Source organism: Falco naumanni, chromosome 7 (assembly GCF_017639655.2).
Source record: "Falco naumanni isolate bFalNau1 chromosome 7, bFalNau1.pat, whole genome shotgun sequence".
NCBI lineage: Eukaryota > Metazoa > Chordata > Aves > Falconiformes > Falconidae > Falco > Falco naumanni.
This window is the reverse complement of record NC_054060.1, coordinates 34,365,788-34,378,923: the sequence shown is the minus strand read 5'-3', so window position 1 is coordinate 34,378,923 and position 13,136 is coordinate 34,365,788. Positions and strand designations below refer to the sequence as shown.

The 13,136-nt window shown below is 41.1% G+C and overlaps 1 protein-coding gene across 2 annotated transcripts; it reads left to right on the top strand.

The window, feature by feature from the left end:
• Positions 1 to 247: 247 nt before the first annotated feature.
• On the top strand, positions 248 to 13,091 carry CGRRF1 (cell growth regulator with ring finger domain 1). Of its 2 annotated transcripts, none has more exons than XM_040601387.1 (6): positions 248 to 461; positions 5,214 to 5,353; positions 6,562 to 6,739; positions 6,933 to 7,080; positions 10,320 to 10,427; positions 11,787 to 13,091. In XM_040601387.1, exons 1-6 carry the CDS (start codon positions 358 to 360, stop codon positions 12,132 to 12,134), a joined length of 1,026 nt encoding a protein of 341 aa, XP_040457321.1. In that variant the 5' UTR covers positions 248 to 357; the 3' UTR covers positions 12,135 to 13,091. The 2 variants fall into 2 exon arrangements, with proteins under 2 accessions (XP_040457321.1, XP_040457320.1); XM_040601386.1 differs by having other exon boundaries at positions 11,784 to 13,091.
• Positions 13,092 to 13,136: the final 45 nt, after the last annotated feature.

The following is a 13,136-nucleotide window of genomic DNA, read 5'->3' as shown; positions in this document are numbered from 1 at the left end:
TCTATTTAGAAGTGGAGGTCACGGGAGGAATTTGGCAGCATCCCATCTCTACTGGAGGTCGGTTCCCCGAGTGTCAGGGCTGCTACAGCTACGGCACGGAGGTGTTTGAAGGCGGACGGCCACATAACGCAGGTTTTATGACTTAAATTTGTTACTGGGATGCTTTGTGCCAGCCCAGGCAGCCGGGGAGCCCACGGCCGTCGCTAGGCAACGCAGCCCTGCCCGCGGGCCGCCCATCTCCGGGCAAGCTGAGGGCAGTGGCTTCACTCAGCTGCCGCGCATGCGCCTGGTGAGGCGGCTGGCGCGGCCTGGTGCTCTCCCGCTGTAGGGTAGGGCGGCTCGGCCGGGCCCGGCCCCATGGCCGCCGTGTTTCTCGTCACGCTTTATGAGTACTCGCCGCTCTTCTACATCACCGTGGTGTTTGTCTGCTTCCTCGTCACCAGCGGCCTGGTGCTGGGCTGGTGAGTGCGGCGGGGCGGCGGCAGTGGGGGCAGCGTGTGGGGCCGACGCCGTCCCTGAGGGGCTGGCCCTGCCCGTGGAGGCCGGTCTGGGGCGATGGGCCTTGGCTGCGGAGGTCTGGCGGTGTAATGAGGTGGACCGGCGTAGGAGGGAGGTGATGGGAGTTGGCACCCCTTGGGGAATGAGCTCCGGGAGTGTGGGCTGGCCCTGGGGTGGCAGCGGTGGGGGCAGTGGGGCTGTGTTGAAGAAAGGAGGGTGAGGAGGGCTAGCGTTGACCGAAGGGGAAGAGTTGCTGTTCCAGCAGGAGGAGGATGAAAGCTGTGGAGAAAACAAGGTGGGCAGGAGAGGACCTGACCCTGAGTGAGAGAATGGGGGTCAGGTAGGGCTGCTTCAAGGGAGGAGTTTGGCACTGTTGGAGATAAACATCTCAGATCTTCGTAGCAGATAAAATGAGCAGATACTGAGTGAGGTGCCTGGCGCTAGGCTGAGTAGCAGCTGAATCTTGTAGCCAGTCTGTAAGGCAGGGTTGTTACTGAGGTGCCAGAGTACCCAGGCTTGCTGATGTGATACCAGTCTATTCCACTGATGAAGCTCAGAGAAGAGGGTGTTTCAGGTGAACTGAACAGGGACTGGGATGGGGAGGAACCTTAAACAACTGATCTGCTAAAGTGTCTAGAGGTGTTATGAGTAGAAGACTTCCCTTCTTGTGTTTGAGAGGATTCAGCAAAGATGTCACTGTTGCCTCTTTCAGAAACAGGGTCCTGAATGTCCTTGGTTCAGAGCACTGCCAACTCAGGAGTGTCTGTAAATGTAAATACTGATACTTGCCAAGTGGATACCATTGATTAGCAATCAAAATATTTTATGTAGGAATTGGGAATTGTGTGGCTTCTGGAGAGAATAAGTTGAGTTATTGCATTTCCTTCCATTGGCTTAACATTAATATCGTAGTGCTGTACTTCAGTGTTTTCCATCCTTTGTCTCTCTTTGAATTACAGATGTCTTAGCTGCAGCTGTTCTCTTGGCAGCTTATAAATACTCTGCTCGACTTTTCTTTAAAAGTCTTCCCCTTGTTTACATCAGCAGTTAGCTGCCACTGCTCAAACATATGCCATCTATTGCTTTCAGCGTGAATGAAGCAGATCTTTGATCTTTCAGATACACTTTTTGGAAAATTTTTGTTCTTGTTTTGCATTGCCTCCCCTAGTGCTGGGTACGTGGTAGTGAAGGCAACTGGTCTTTTTTCACCTTTTTGCTGGATGAAGCTCCACCTCATTATTTACTTGGAGAGAGAGGTAGTAGAAATCCTTTTCATAATTCTCTCTGTCCCACTGCACGCTGACGGTATTATATTGCCAACTGCTCTTCCTTTTCCACTTCATCAGTTCTTTAAAAATATTGTCTTTACAAAAAAAAGATACTGAATCATGATTCAAATAAACCTCTGCATGTATATCCTAAACCAGTGATCCTTTTATCAATTTAATCATTATTTATCTGCCTATAATAAATGCTTTGCAATCCCCTGTTGTAAAATGTCTGAAATAGTTGTGCCAGAAGATCCTTACATCTGCACACGTGTCCATTGATGCTTTGTGGACTACAAGGTGTTCAGAGGACTGTCCAGATGCATTTTTGTTTCAGGATCAGATTCTAGGTGCATCTACACTAGATACTCTTGCAGTTTATATAAATATATACAAACTATCTTCAAATTAGCTTTTTGAGGAACTGTTAGTCAAGTAGAAGCAGTGGCGGGGAGCTCAGCCCATACGAGTATGTGCGTATGTGGCCAGCTGCTCAGAGGTGTTTGCTGCTACCTTTGAACTCTGCTGTACCACGGCTGTATGACAAAGAGCCTCCAAGCAACTTCAGTGTGTCTGCAGCCACAGTTACAGTTTAAGTGCTCTTGAACTTACTCATGAAAACAACTTGATCCTTTATTTGCTACACAGAGTACTAGAAAAGCATATGGTGTCATATGAGTACATAATACATGATATATTGCTGTAATGACATTTTATTTTCCCCATCATTTTCAGCATCAATTGTCAGCTTGTTTTATGGATGTGTTTGTGATGGTGTCAGGCAGCCTAAAAAACACCAACTGCTTAGGAGTGTTAATGTTTTCATTTGCAAAATTATGCAGTGATTTGATGAGTGTGTGTTTTTATGGCCAGCCCTGGATACCTGTGGGTCTGCTGAGAGAGTCTAAGTAGGTTACTGCATAGGTAGCTTTCTAGAGCCAGCTCAATAGATGCTCTGGTCATAGGAATGAAGTAGAATTTAGATTAGCTGAATACAGTCCTGTGCATCGCCTTTTTAGCTGGAGATTAATGCTCACGTTAGACTCGGCACCTGTTTGAAGTCTGGACTGCTCTTTGAGAAGTTAACTCAGGAGTAAAACCGTTGGAAACTCCTGCCTTTTCTAAACTGGCACTGTTCTGAAGAAATTAATTTTCCCCTATACTAGCTAATGATCTGGGCTGATAGACTGTGAGATCATAAAATAAAAACTATCTTTATTTATCCTTCATACACTGAATACTACCTTAAAATTTACAGAAACACTGTACTTTATTGTTGAACAGAAAGGCCCTTCTGCCTTCAGCTGCTGGGAAAACTGTACTAGAGGCTTTTTTCTATGCCTGCTTTTCATGGTGATTATCCTGTTGCTTTCGACCAGCAAAGAAAGTTTCCAAAGAACAGGGTTTTTACTTCAGAATCAGCCAGATGGTATAAAACAGGAGGCATCTTTATGTGCGGCTGGAAAGATTAGCTCCATTGAGTTTTGGATATTGAGTAAGTGAAACAGCTGCTGCACCTGGTTCCTTTGTGAGTAAGATGTTTAACTTGTGTACTTCTTTACAGCCGTGGCTGCTTTTGCTTGCATCGGACAGATTTGACCTTCTGTGCATGCAAACGAAGTATGGCTGAGCACCCTATAGTATATTATTGAAGAAATGCAAATGTTTTCCTCAAGGTCTAGCAAGCCAAAGGACTTTATCAAAGATGGAGTAATGAGTATACAGTATTTTCTGCCAGCTCAATCTCTTTCCCTTTTGGTGTATCGCTGACACTCAGGCACACAAGATGTTAAATGGCAAAGGCAAGTATTTGTTAGACTGCCAGGAACAGGTTGTTGCTATTGGGAATGGCTTCGAGAATTTTTTTTCCGTCAACTTGAAAATCACTTTGCTGTTTTTGCCTGTTAGTTTTACAAAGGGCACCCCTCCAACATGAATCAATAGAAAGGAGCCCAATGTTAGTAAAAGCTCTACTTTTCTTCTTTGTTTGACACACAGGAGTTGGAAAAGATTTTTAAAACCAGGCAAAAGTAGCAGTTAAGCCACAAAATTGTCTGCTTGGCTCAGAGCTGTATTGTACATGAAATCACCAATTATCAAACTGATTACATTGAAGCTCTGGTAGTGCTCTTTTCAGCTTGAGTTATTGATGTGAGACCTACCTTACTGTAACAGCTGCTATTTCAGTATACTAAATGGAAGGAATTGATGCAGGGAAGAGCCAATGGTTCGTGCCATTTGGAGTTTTCCAGTGCCCAATATTCTAATGACTGCATAAACCAAAATTCAAAGCCATTAAACAGGCCTTCACATCAACAGTACAGGTGGCAGCAGTAAAAGCACAAGTTCAGGGAAGTACAGCCTGAGCTAATTAGTAACTGTTTTCTAAAATACATTAACAAAAGACTCCCACAGCCTCTCCCTGTTGCCTTACTAATGAGACAGGACTGAATTAATGCAGTTAAGGAAATCTCTTCAGTCTCCAAAGTAGTCTTCTGATTGCAAATCTGGGACAGTTTCTCTAATCAGCTTTTGGTTATGGAAAGCTATTGCTATCACCTTAAAAGTGAATTATTTTTAGCTAAGTGTAAAAGAAAGTCTGTTGTGGAGCTTGTTCTTCTGTAACTGTTCTTTTAAAAGCCCCAGGTAATATGAAAATCTTGGGGTTTTAATTGATGTTGGAAATCATCCCAAAATATCCTTCCTCACTTTCTTTGATTTTTATTTTGATTCATAGGGTGTTTAAACCTTTAAACCTTTGCTTTGTTATCCTTTTAGAGTCAGAACATCACTTGGGCTGGCAGGCTGGTTTCAGCTTTGAAGAGGTCTTACAGTCTCAGCTTTGATTTGGACTCTTGACTATTTTGCACTTGGTTTCTGGCTCAGGATTTATTATTAGCATATTACTGTAATTGAGGTTTATATGGGAAATCGAGATCTTAGTCTCCCATAAAGACATCTTGCTGGCTGTAGTTACAGCTAGAAATATCTTAGGGCTGAATGATTTACTCTTAAGGTATTCCTATTGAACACACTGTCCATTAAGGCTGTTCCATCTTTGCAAGTAGTGATTTTTTTAGAATTTTTTTTGGAGGGGCGGGAGGTGTCCTGTGACAGGTTGTGCAGCAATGTCAGTTAGGGGAAGGCTCTGGCTAACCGTTTGCCACTAGAGGGCATTGACCGTTCTCATTAATTTTACGCTCTGGAAACACAGGAGTAAAGTGTTCCCCCTTTTAAAATTTTCTGTATCACTGTGAAGACTCCTACCTTCTGCCATGAAAAGTTGAAGTCAGACTGGCAGGCTGTATTATGCATGTATCCTAGCAGATACTCTGCAAAGCCAAGCTAGCTCTATTTGTTGTGCTGCTTGCTATTTAGAGCTGAAGAAAAACTCAAATGTGTCGCCATCAACACTTAACCCACTTGTTCTTGTTTCATGTCTCATAGGTTTGGTTTGGGTGTTCCTGTTATTCTGAGAAACTCAGAAGAAACAGAATCCAGCACAAGAGTATTGAAAAAGCGGATGAGACAAGTGAAGAATCCTTTTGGGTTAGAAATCCCTCATCCTGCTACAGCTTCAGTAACAAGTCAGTATATTTCTGATGTGCTTGATTTTCGTCAGTTTAGGTCCCTGAGCTTTCTCTTTTCTTGCTCTTGCCCTTTTCTGTTATAAAATTCCTCAGAAACATGCTTCCATCATTGCAATACAAGTAATTAAATGTGTTTTTAAAAGTGAAATGTTTGGATATTTAAGTACAGTTTAATTTTTATTAATTAAACACTTCCTGCTATAACACATTTTTAAGTAACAAAAACATTTGCAGATTACCAGCTACCGCTGGTATTTTTGTAAACTGCACAGAATTGTAGAATTCTGTAGAATTCATGAAAGAATATATGCCACCCACTTAAACCTAAGTCCAGATCTCCAGCGGTGTTTGGAAGCACACTACTGTTAATAAACAAATAATCTTCCTGTCTTTCTATCTGTGCTTCAGTGGAAACCGGATTTAAATATCTATTTGGATCAGAGTTCAAGTGGTTCCTAGCATCCTTGAAATTGCCCACATGAGAAGTGAAATTCATGCCTTTCTCCATCATTAGGGAGTAGTAAGCAAGATCTTCAACCATCACAGATGTGGAGCTTTCTTATGAATAAGAAAAGGGCTGCAGCAGTTTTACTGCTCCTTCAACATAAAAACCCAACAAACCTAACAACTTAGTATTCAGGTAACTTGGATTTTTCAGGAGGTTTGAGCACTTGGAACTCTTGAAGGAGTTCTGCTCCTGTTTGTGCTGTAAGTGTTTAGAAGTTAATGGTTTGGGTACTTGATTTTTAGGAAAGAAGCAGAGTGCAGAGGTCCTTTTATTATCCTCCCTATGCATGATGATCAAGAAGGCCTTATTCTTTGAGACCACAGAGAGCGTTGTAGGCCAGTGATCCAATTAATACTATTATCTAAGAAGGGAATGGACTTTGGGCTAGGGATTGTGCTCTTGGATCTCGTAGTGAGTGTGTAAAATGTTATCAGAAGTTAAAATTTACCCTTCATAAAATCACATGCTCTTTTTTTAGCTTGATCAGCCATTTTATCCCCCCACACCCACTTCCTCATCTCCATTGACTTTCAGAAGCACTGAACCTAGGCTAAATTCTTAGATTAGATTATAAGGATAAAAATCTGGCACACTGAAGTTGTTTTCTGCTTGTTGCCCTTTTAAGAACGTACACTTAGCAATTCCAGAAATCCTGCATGTGGGTGAGTAAATGAAATCCTTATCTTCTTTCTACAAGAGGGTATAACCCTGACACCTGATTGTCTGGAAGACTGTATTCTTACGTGTTACTGGGGCTGCAGTGTTCAAAAACTCCACGAAGCATTGCAGAAACACGTCTACTGCTTCAGAATAAAGACTCCTCAGGCATTAGAGGATGCTCTGTACAGCGAATACCTCTATCGACAGCAGTACTTGTATCCTTTTTTTAAGTTGTTTTGACAAAATATGCTAATTTATTGGCACAGGCAGTGTAGAGACTTGTGAACATTCAGCAGTTCTTGACACAATATATTTATGAACAAAAATGATGACAAATATTCTTTATGCAAAAGTCACATTTGTCTACAATTGCAGCTATGCTAATTGTTTTCCTTGACACATACAAAGCATTAAAAAAAATGACAAGGAAGAAAAATATTGTCAGTTACCAGAAGATGCTCAAATTGTCGATTTTGGCCCAGTGCCTAGATCTCGCTATCCGTTGATAGCATTGTTGACGTTAGCTGATGAAGAAGACAGAGAAATATATGATATTGTAAGTAATACAAGAATTTATTTTAGGGTCACTGTATTTAAGGCCTGAATGTTTCAGGAGACAGGCTTGAATAAAACAGCCTCATTTCCTTGTCCCCTGGAATTTGGTCCCTAACTTTGTCACTGATGACTCCGGAGGAGCATGGCAGAAGAGCAAGGATAGTTATATAAAAATTATTTATGTCATTCAAAAGATGCTTATGATTTTCACAAAGCTCATATCTGCAAAGGTCTCTGTGGTAAGCCCTGTGGTCAGATGAGCTAGCATTGTGGTAGGTTAGTAAGCTATTACTTGGAATTTTCTGATCACATAAACCTGTGGTGGAGCTCTTGGGCTGATACGGTCTTTTGGATTGCTGTTGGCAAGGTAGGAGGATTTATTTTTCTAGTGTCTGGCACAGATATTTGAGCTGATTGCTGACTTGACTGTTTAGGAACATAGAAATTACCTTTCTGCAACAGGCCCGAGTATATGTAATGCAGTATGTTATGCCTCACAGTAGCCAGCTCCAGGTCATTTACAGGAAGATGTGAAGGTCTTGCAGGAGGCTGAGATGAGATACTTGGTTTCCCAAAAGACTCTCTTTTAAAGCAGCTTCAGCCTTGTCACATGCAGTGCAATATCCCTTCTAAACTCTAAATCGACTGATTCTTTTGGACATGCTTTTATCTCCCATCTTTTCATTTGGTTGATGACCTGATAGTGCTAACTGCTTGAACAATAATGGATTTCTATTTGAACTCAGAAGCAAATTGCCTAAACCCACTGAATGCTTTTCCATACATACATTGGGCAATTGTTTGTGATTACACCTGTGCCTAAGTAGTCTGTTCCCTTTCCAAGTGATGCCTGTCATTCATTGGCTTCATTTCACTTGACCTTAGGACTGCCTTCCTCCCTCCTGTCCCCAGATGGGATTGTTTCCCCCTCACCCCAGCTGTTTCCCAGATAAGTATGTCTATTTATAGTTAGAGCTCAGATTAATTTAATATAAAGAGACTGCAAATTTCATATTTTAATGTGTTTGACATTAGTATGGATGTCAATTTGTAACACCTCTCTCTTGTTCCTTAACATGAAAGAAAGGGGTGGAAGGAGAAGTGGTGGAGGTGTTTTTCCTCTGGTTTGGGAGAAAAGGAACACAACTGGAATCTGTTAGTATGGTCAAAGGAATAACTCCACCTGAACTCCTTGCCAATCAAATGTCAGAATTGCATCTGTTGTTGTTGAGACAAACTTCTAAGATATAAATATAGTGTGGGAAGGGATCTTTGCCTCTGTGGCCAATATGGTATTACCACATTGTTCTTGCATCAGTACATCAAGTTCCATCTGGAATTATTTTTGTGTGTGTGTATGTGTACATCCACCCCTACAGATGGTGTTCCGGTATCTCTTTCCTGGGGGGGGGGGTGCCTCACTTTCATCCTAACTGTATTTTTGGCCACATCATACCTATTTGATTCTGTGCTGTGATTTTCCTTTAGCTCCAGAAAATTAGCATGACCATATATAAGAGTTACAGAAACTGAGGACTGGCAGGGCTAAAGTGGAAGAAGGCTTAGCTATCAGGCCTGTGTACAAAAGAGAAGACCGAGAAGTAACTTGATTATGGTGTACAAGTATTTACAAAGAGAAAATACCTAGTGCTTAAAGGGAAGGGGTCCTATAATCAAACAGCATAGTATTTCTACTAGATCATAGTATCGCCGTGTATGTTTCTATACTATAGGACAGCACAACAGCGAAGGCAGTACCTTGACGATCAAGATGCTTGTGTTAGGAACTGGTCCCATTGACAGTTTAGAAGTTTGCCTAGGTGTCTGAACAAACAATGAACTGGGACATGCGTCATCATTGAGAAAGCACTTATGTTGTGGTGGGGTGACATAATAGAAATCCACTGAGAACCATTAACTTTTAAACTCTTATTCTCAAAACACAAAATTTGTCATTTTATTGGCGATTTAATGGCTTTCAGGTTCTGAAACGAAGCTAATAGTGGTGTGGGGTTGTTTTGGTTTTTGGTGATTTAGGAGGTTTTTTGTGCACAATTTGGGCATTGTAATTTAGAAAAAAAAAACTTTGTTGCCAAAACGTAGTAAACGTAGTTAGTATAAATACATTATGTATAAGTACATATATATTTAAACTCTGCATATAATTAGCCATGTGTGGATTTTGAAGTGCAAGTCAGATTTGCCTTTAAAGTACTTTTTTTTTTTTTTTTTGAACAGAACAGCTTTCTTCTATATTTCATTTCTCTTTTGACAGCTTCTGGGAACTACAATAACATTGAATTTCACTTTCTTTTTTTCCTGCTTTTTAGAGGCTATTACATAATTTGGGCAGGGTGAGGGTTTTTAGGCACAGCATGCAAGCTTATTCAGAAAAATGCCTCTAAAGTCAGCCCATGGGGTCCTTTCATAATCCTTTCCAGTGAAATTTGTCTTTTGCCTACTCAGTTTACAAGCCAATCAGTGACACCTCTCAATGCTTTCCAGAGTCTAAAAACTGTGATCCTTGTGTTTGTGAGGAAAGTGGGAGAAAGTAGAGAAGACTTTGCCTTTTGCATGTTCCCCTGTAATTCTGCACTCAGACTTGAGCTGAGAGGGCCATTCCTTGTGTTGAAGACAGCCCGGGATGTGGCTGCAGAAGTTGTATGGGACTTAAGTGCATGTGCTTGCTTGGGGCTCAGTTGCTGTAGGAAAGTCCTCATAGTTTGTCAAAGTCTCTCCCATTTAGGAGAAGCTCATCAGGAGTTAGTGGGGTGAAAAGAGGAGAGTGGGAGCTGCTACTTCTGGTTGAAATCATTACTCAGGTAGCCTCTCCGAGGCATATCCATGACTCTACAAGCAAGCCTTACTTCAGCTGCATAAGCACTTACCTTTGGGAGGACTGCATCTGCTTAGGTGCCTTGTTGGTTTGGGGCCTAATTCCACTAGGTGAGAGTGGTTAGAGCAGGCCTCTGCTGTAAACGGGCCATAGAAGGGCTCTGTGGAAAACTGGGGCAGAAAACTGAAGCACCACAAAGTGCTCTCTTGTGCCACGTTCTGTTTTCACCTTACCCAGTATATTTTTTTGATCTGTGCTTGAAGTCAACGTTGGTCAAATCCTGGCTGTTTTAAGGAAATAAGCAGGTCAGAGGTTGTAAGAAAGTATGCAGTCTTTCAAGCAAACTGTTCTATATGATTCATATAATGAAAAGGAAGTTACTAAACATAGCTTTTTCTTGGTAGATTTCAATGGTGGCTGTAATTCACATTCCTGATGAGAGCTACAGACTTTCCTGCAGGATATTATATCAGTATCTACTTCTAGCTCAAGGTCAATACCATGATCTGAAGGTAAGCCATGTACTGAGTCTTGTTTCGTTTGGGCGACACTGTTAAGTTTAGTTTGTGTAGGATTTCAGAGCCTAAATTAGTAAAAGACATTTATTGTCATGCAAAGAATGGGTAATAGTTAAAATTATTTTATCAGTCAAGTAGTTCCAGCCAAAGTTACTGTACAGAAATATTTTATATGAAAATATTCAAGATTTCCTGGAGAAATTGCTTGATTTGGTCTATGAGGCCTAGGTCATCTTCACTTACTAAAGCAGTAGCAAGAAATTAGCTGCCCAATGCTTCCTCTCTACAGAACATTTGTTACCTCCTTGCTAGTCTCTCACGTTCTCCTATACTGTCCTGCAATTGGGACAGCCTCAGAAGAAACTTTTTTACTTTCTTTTTACTGTAATACATGCACAAAGGTTAGGAATCTGTCTAGCACATACCATCGTAAGTTAAACCAATGCTTTCATTATTCTGTTCCAGTTCCCCTTATCTACACGTGTTGTGGGGCCATCTTTGTCCTGTGTCTGTCAGGCAGTTGATGATGTGATTCTGTGTGATTCACTGTTACATTACTGTGATAATAAAAATAATGTATGGTATTGGTAAGCTAGAAATTGGGCCAAATCAATTCAATTGAGTCGATTAACATTTATTCAGAAATAGATTTTTCCAAAGAGATGTTTGTCCTGGCCATTTTTTGCTGATGTAGTTGATCCAGGTAAACTTCCCTGCTGATCCCCTTAAGCTTTCTTTTCATGTATGGTTGCCATTGTAAAAACAATGCATAAACTGAACAGAAATAACTGTGCAGTTGCATTCTGTGTAGTTGCATAGTATGCTCTCTATGGGTGTCTTGGGCTGCATGGTAGTTTACTGGCTCTGTTGAGTGATCACACCCAGAAGAATTTGCACTTCACATAAGATGTGGGGGGTTGTAACATGAGCAAGAGTGGAATGGGTTGAGTGAAGTAGACTTGACAACTGGGTGGATGTATTTTTTGGTAGGAATGGATAGAAACATCCCTCTAGGCATAGAGAATGGTATACCAGAAACAGAAACCGGAGCTGCTCAAAACCTGGGCAGTTGCATTAAAGTTCATGCACGTACGTTGATTTGACTCGGCTAAGATTTGATGACTTATCCTTAATATTTTTCCAGTGGTTTATGTAATTTTACACTTCTGAAATACCTTTAACTGAAGGCCAGGCAACTGTCGGGACTCAAGCAAAGAGTGAGTCTGGCGCTGTTTGACCCAGTGGAAACCAGTGAAGCTGACCCAGAAGCACTTATATTGCATGGGTGTGTTCAGGTATCGGGGGACAGTTTGTTTACTTCTAAATGTTTGTGTATTATGTGTATTTTAGCAGCTCTTCATGTCTGCAAATAGCACTGCACCAGCTTCAAGCAATACGTCCCCTGGTGAGAGAAGCACTGACAGAAGCTTGCTAGAAAAGGCTGGACTGGCTGAAGATGAACCAGAATTGCCTGAAGAAAACAGTAAAGACTGTGTTGTTTGCCAGAATGGCACAGTGAACTGGGTACTCCTGCCCTGCAGGCACGCGTGCTTATGTGATGGCTGCATTAAGTATTTTCAACAGTGTCCAATGTGTAGGCAGTTTGTACAAGAATCTTTTCCACTTTGCAGTAAAAAGGAGCAAGATGAAGATGAATCAACCCATCTCTTGCAAGATGTTCTTCCTGGAAGAGTTTTTTAATGGGGAAAACATAGAAGAACTGGGTTGTATGCACCAAGATTAAATGTAGAAAACAGACTGTTTATGGGAGGATATGTAGCGTTCACTTGTATGGTTTTGCTTTTTATTGTTAGGTAATTCTCAGCTTCCTCATTTTTCTACGCTCCATATGCTCACAGGAACACTAGGCTTCTCCATGCAATGTGGACAGAAGTGGTGCGTAGGATTTCTTTGAAGGATGTGGTTTTATTTATAACTTCTTACTAGTTTTTCATGGAGTACTATTGGAGGCTATTTTGATGACTAAATTTAGTATATCTACTAAAAAAAGAATAAAACTTGCAAGTGAAGTTGCACACAGCTCATTCTATATTTATCATATTTAAAATACTAGAGCAATATTATCATTTTAACTCGGTATAATTTAGAAACGTAGCACTTTACAGAACATCAGATGAAGGAAAGTAAATATTCTTCATTGTTAAATTGTATTTATTTTGTAGATGAAGGCTGGACTATGGCAGGAGCTCGGAGTTTAAGGCCTGATTCAGGACATTGTTTCTGGCTGTTTTGAAAGATTTGTGTGCATGTGTGTGTGTGAGGGACCTTAGCCAAAGCCCACTGGAATGAGTGGAAAGACTTTTGTGTTGATTATTGTTGGCTTGAACTAAATGTCGCTGACACTTTCAAGCCTGAGCCTCTGCTATGTCATCTTGAGGCACAGACTTTCAGTCTTGTTAGCAATGGCTGTAAGAGCTTGTTTTCCATGTAAATACTAGTTAATTACTCCATAGAGTGGTTACTTGGGCAGTTTTGTGATGCTATTCTTAATATAAGTAGCCTGCTTTGGGGAATTTCCAATTCTTTTTACTTGCATTGTCAGGCTAGATGCAAAGTTAACTATTTACCTTTTATCAACAGTCCCAGGGAATTTACTTATTCTAATAAAGAAAGAAGCTGAAGAATAGCAGAAAATCACTTATTTTTCCCTCCAGTGGTGTATTATTAAAAGCAATAAAAATG

Excerpts from the sequence above, each read along its gene's own strand:
- CGRRF1 (XM_040601386.1), top strand. The coding sequence starts at position 358 with ATGGCCGCCGTGTTTCTCGTCACGCTTTATGAGTACTCGCCGCTCTTC. Across the intron at positions 6,740-6,932 it reads CTCTATCGACAGCAGTACTT|CATTAAAAAAAATGACAAGG; the intron begins GTATCCTTTTTT and ends ACACATACAAAG. Across the intron at positions 10,428-11,783 it reads GTCAATACCATGATCTGAAG|CAGCTCTTCATGTCTGCAAA; the intron begins GTAAGCCATGTA and ends TGTGTATTTTAG.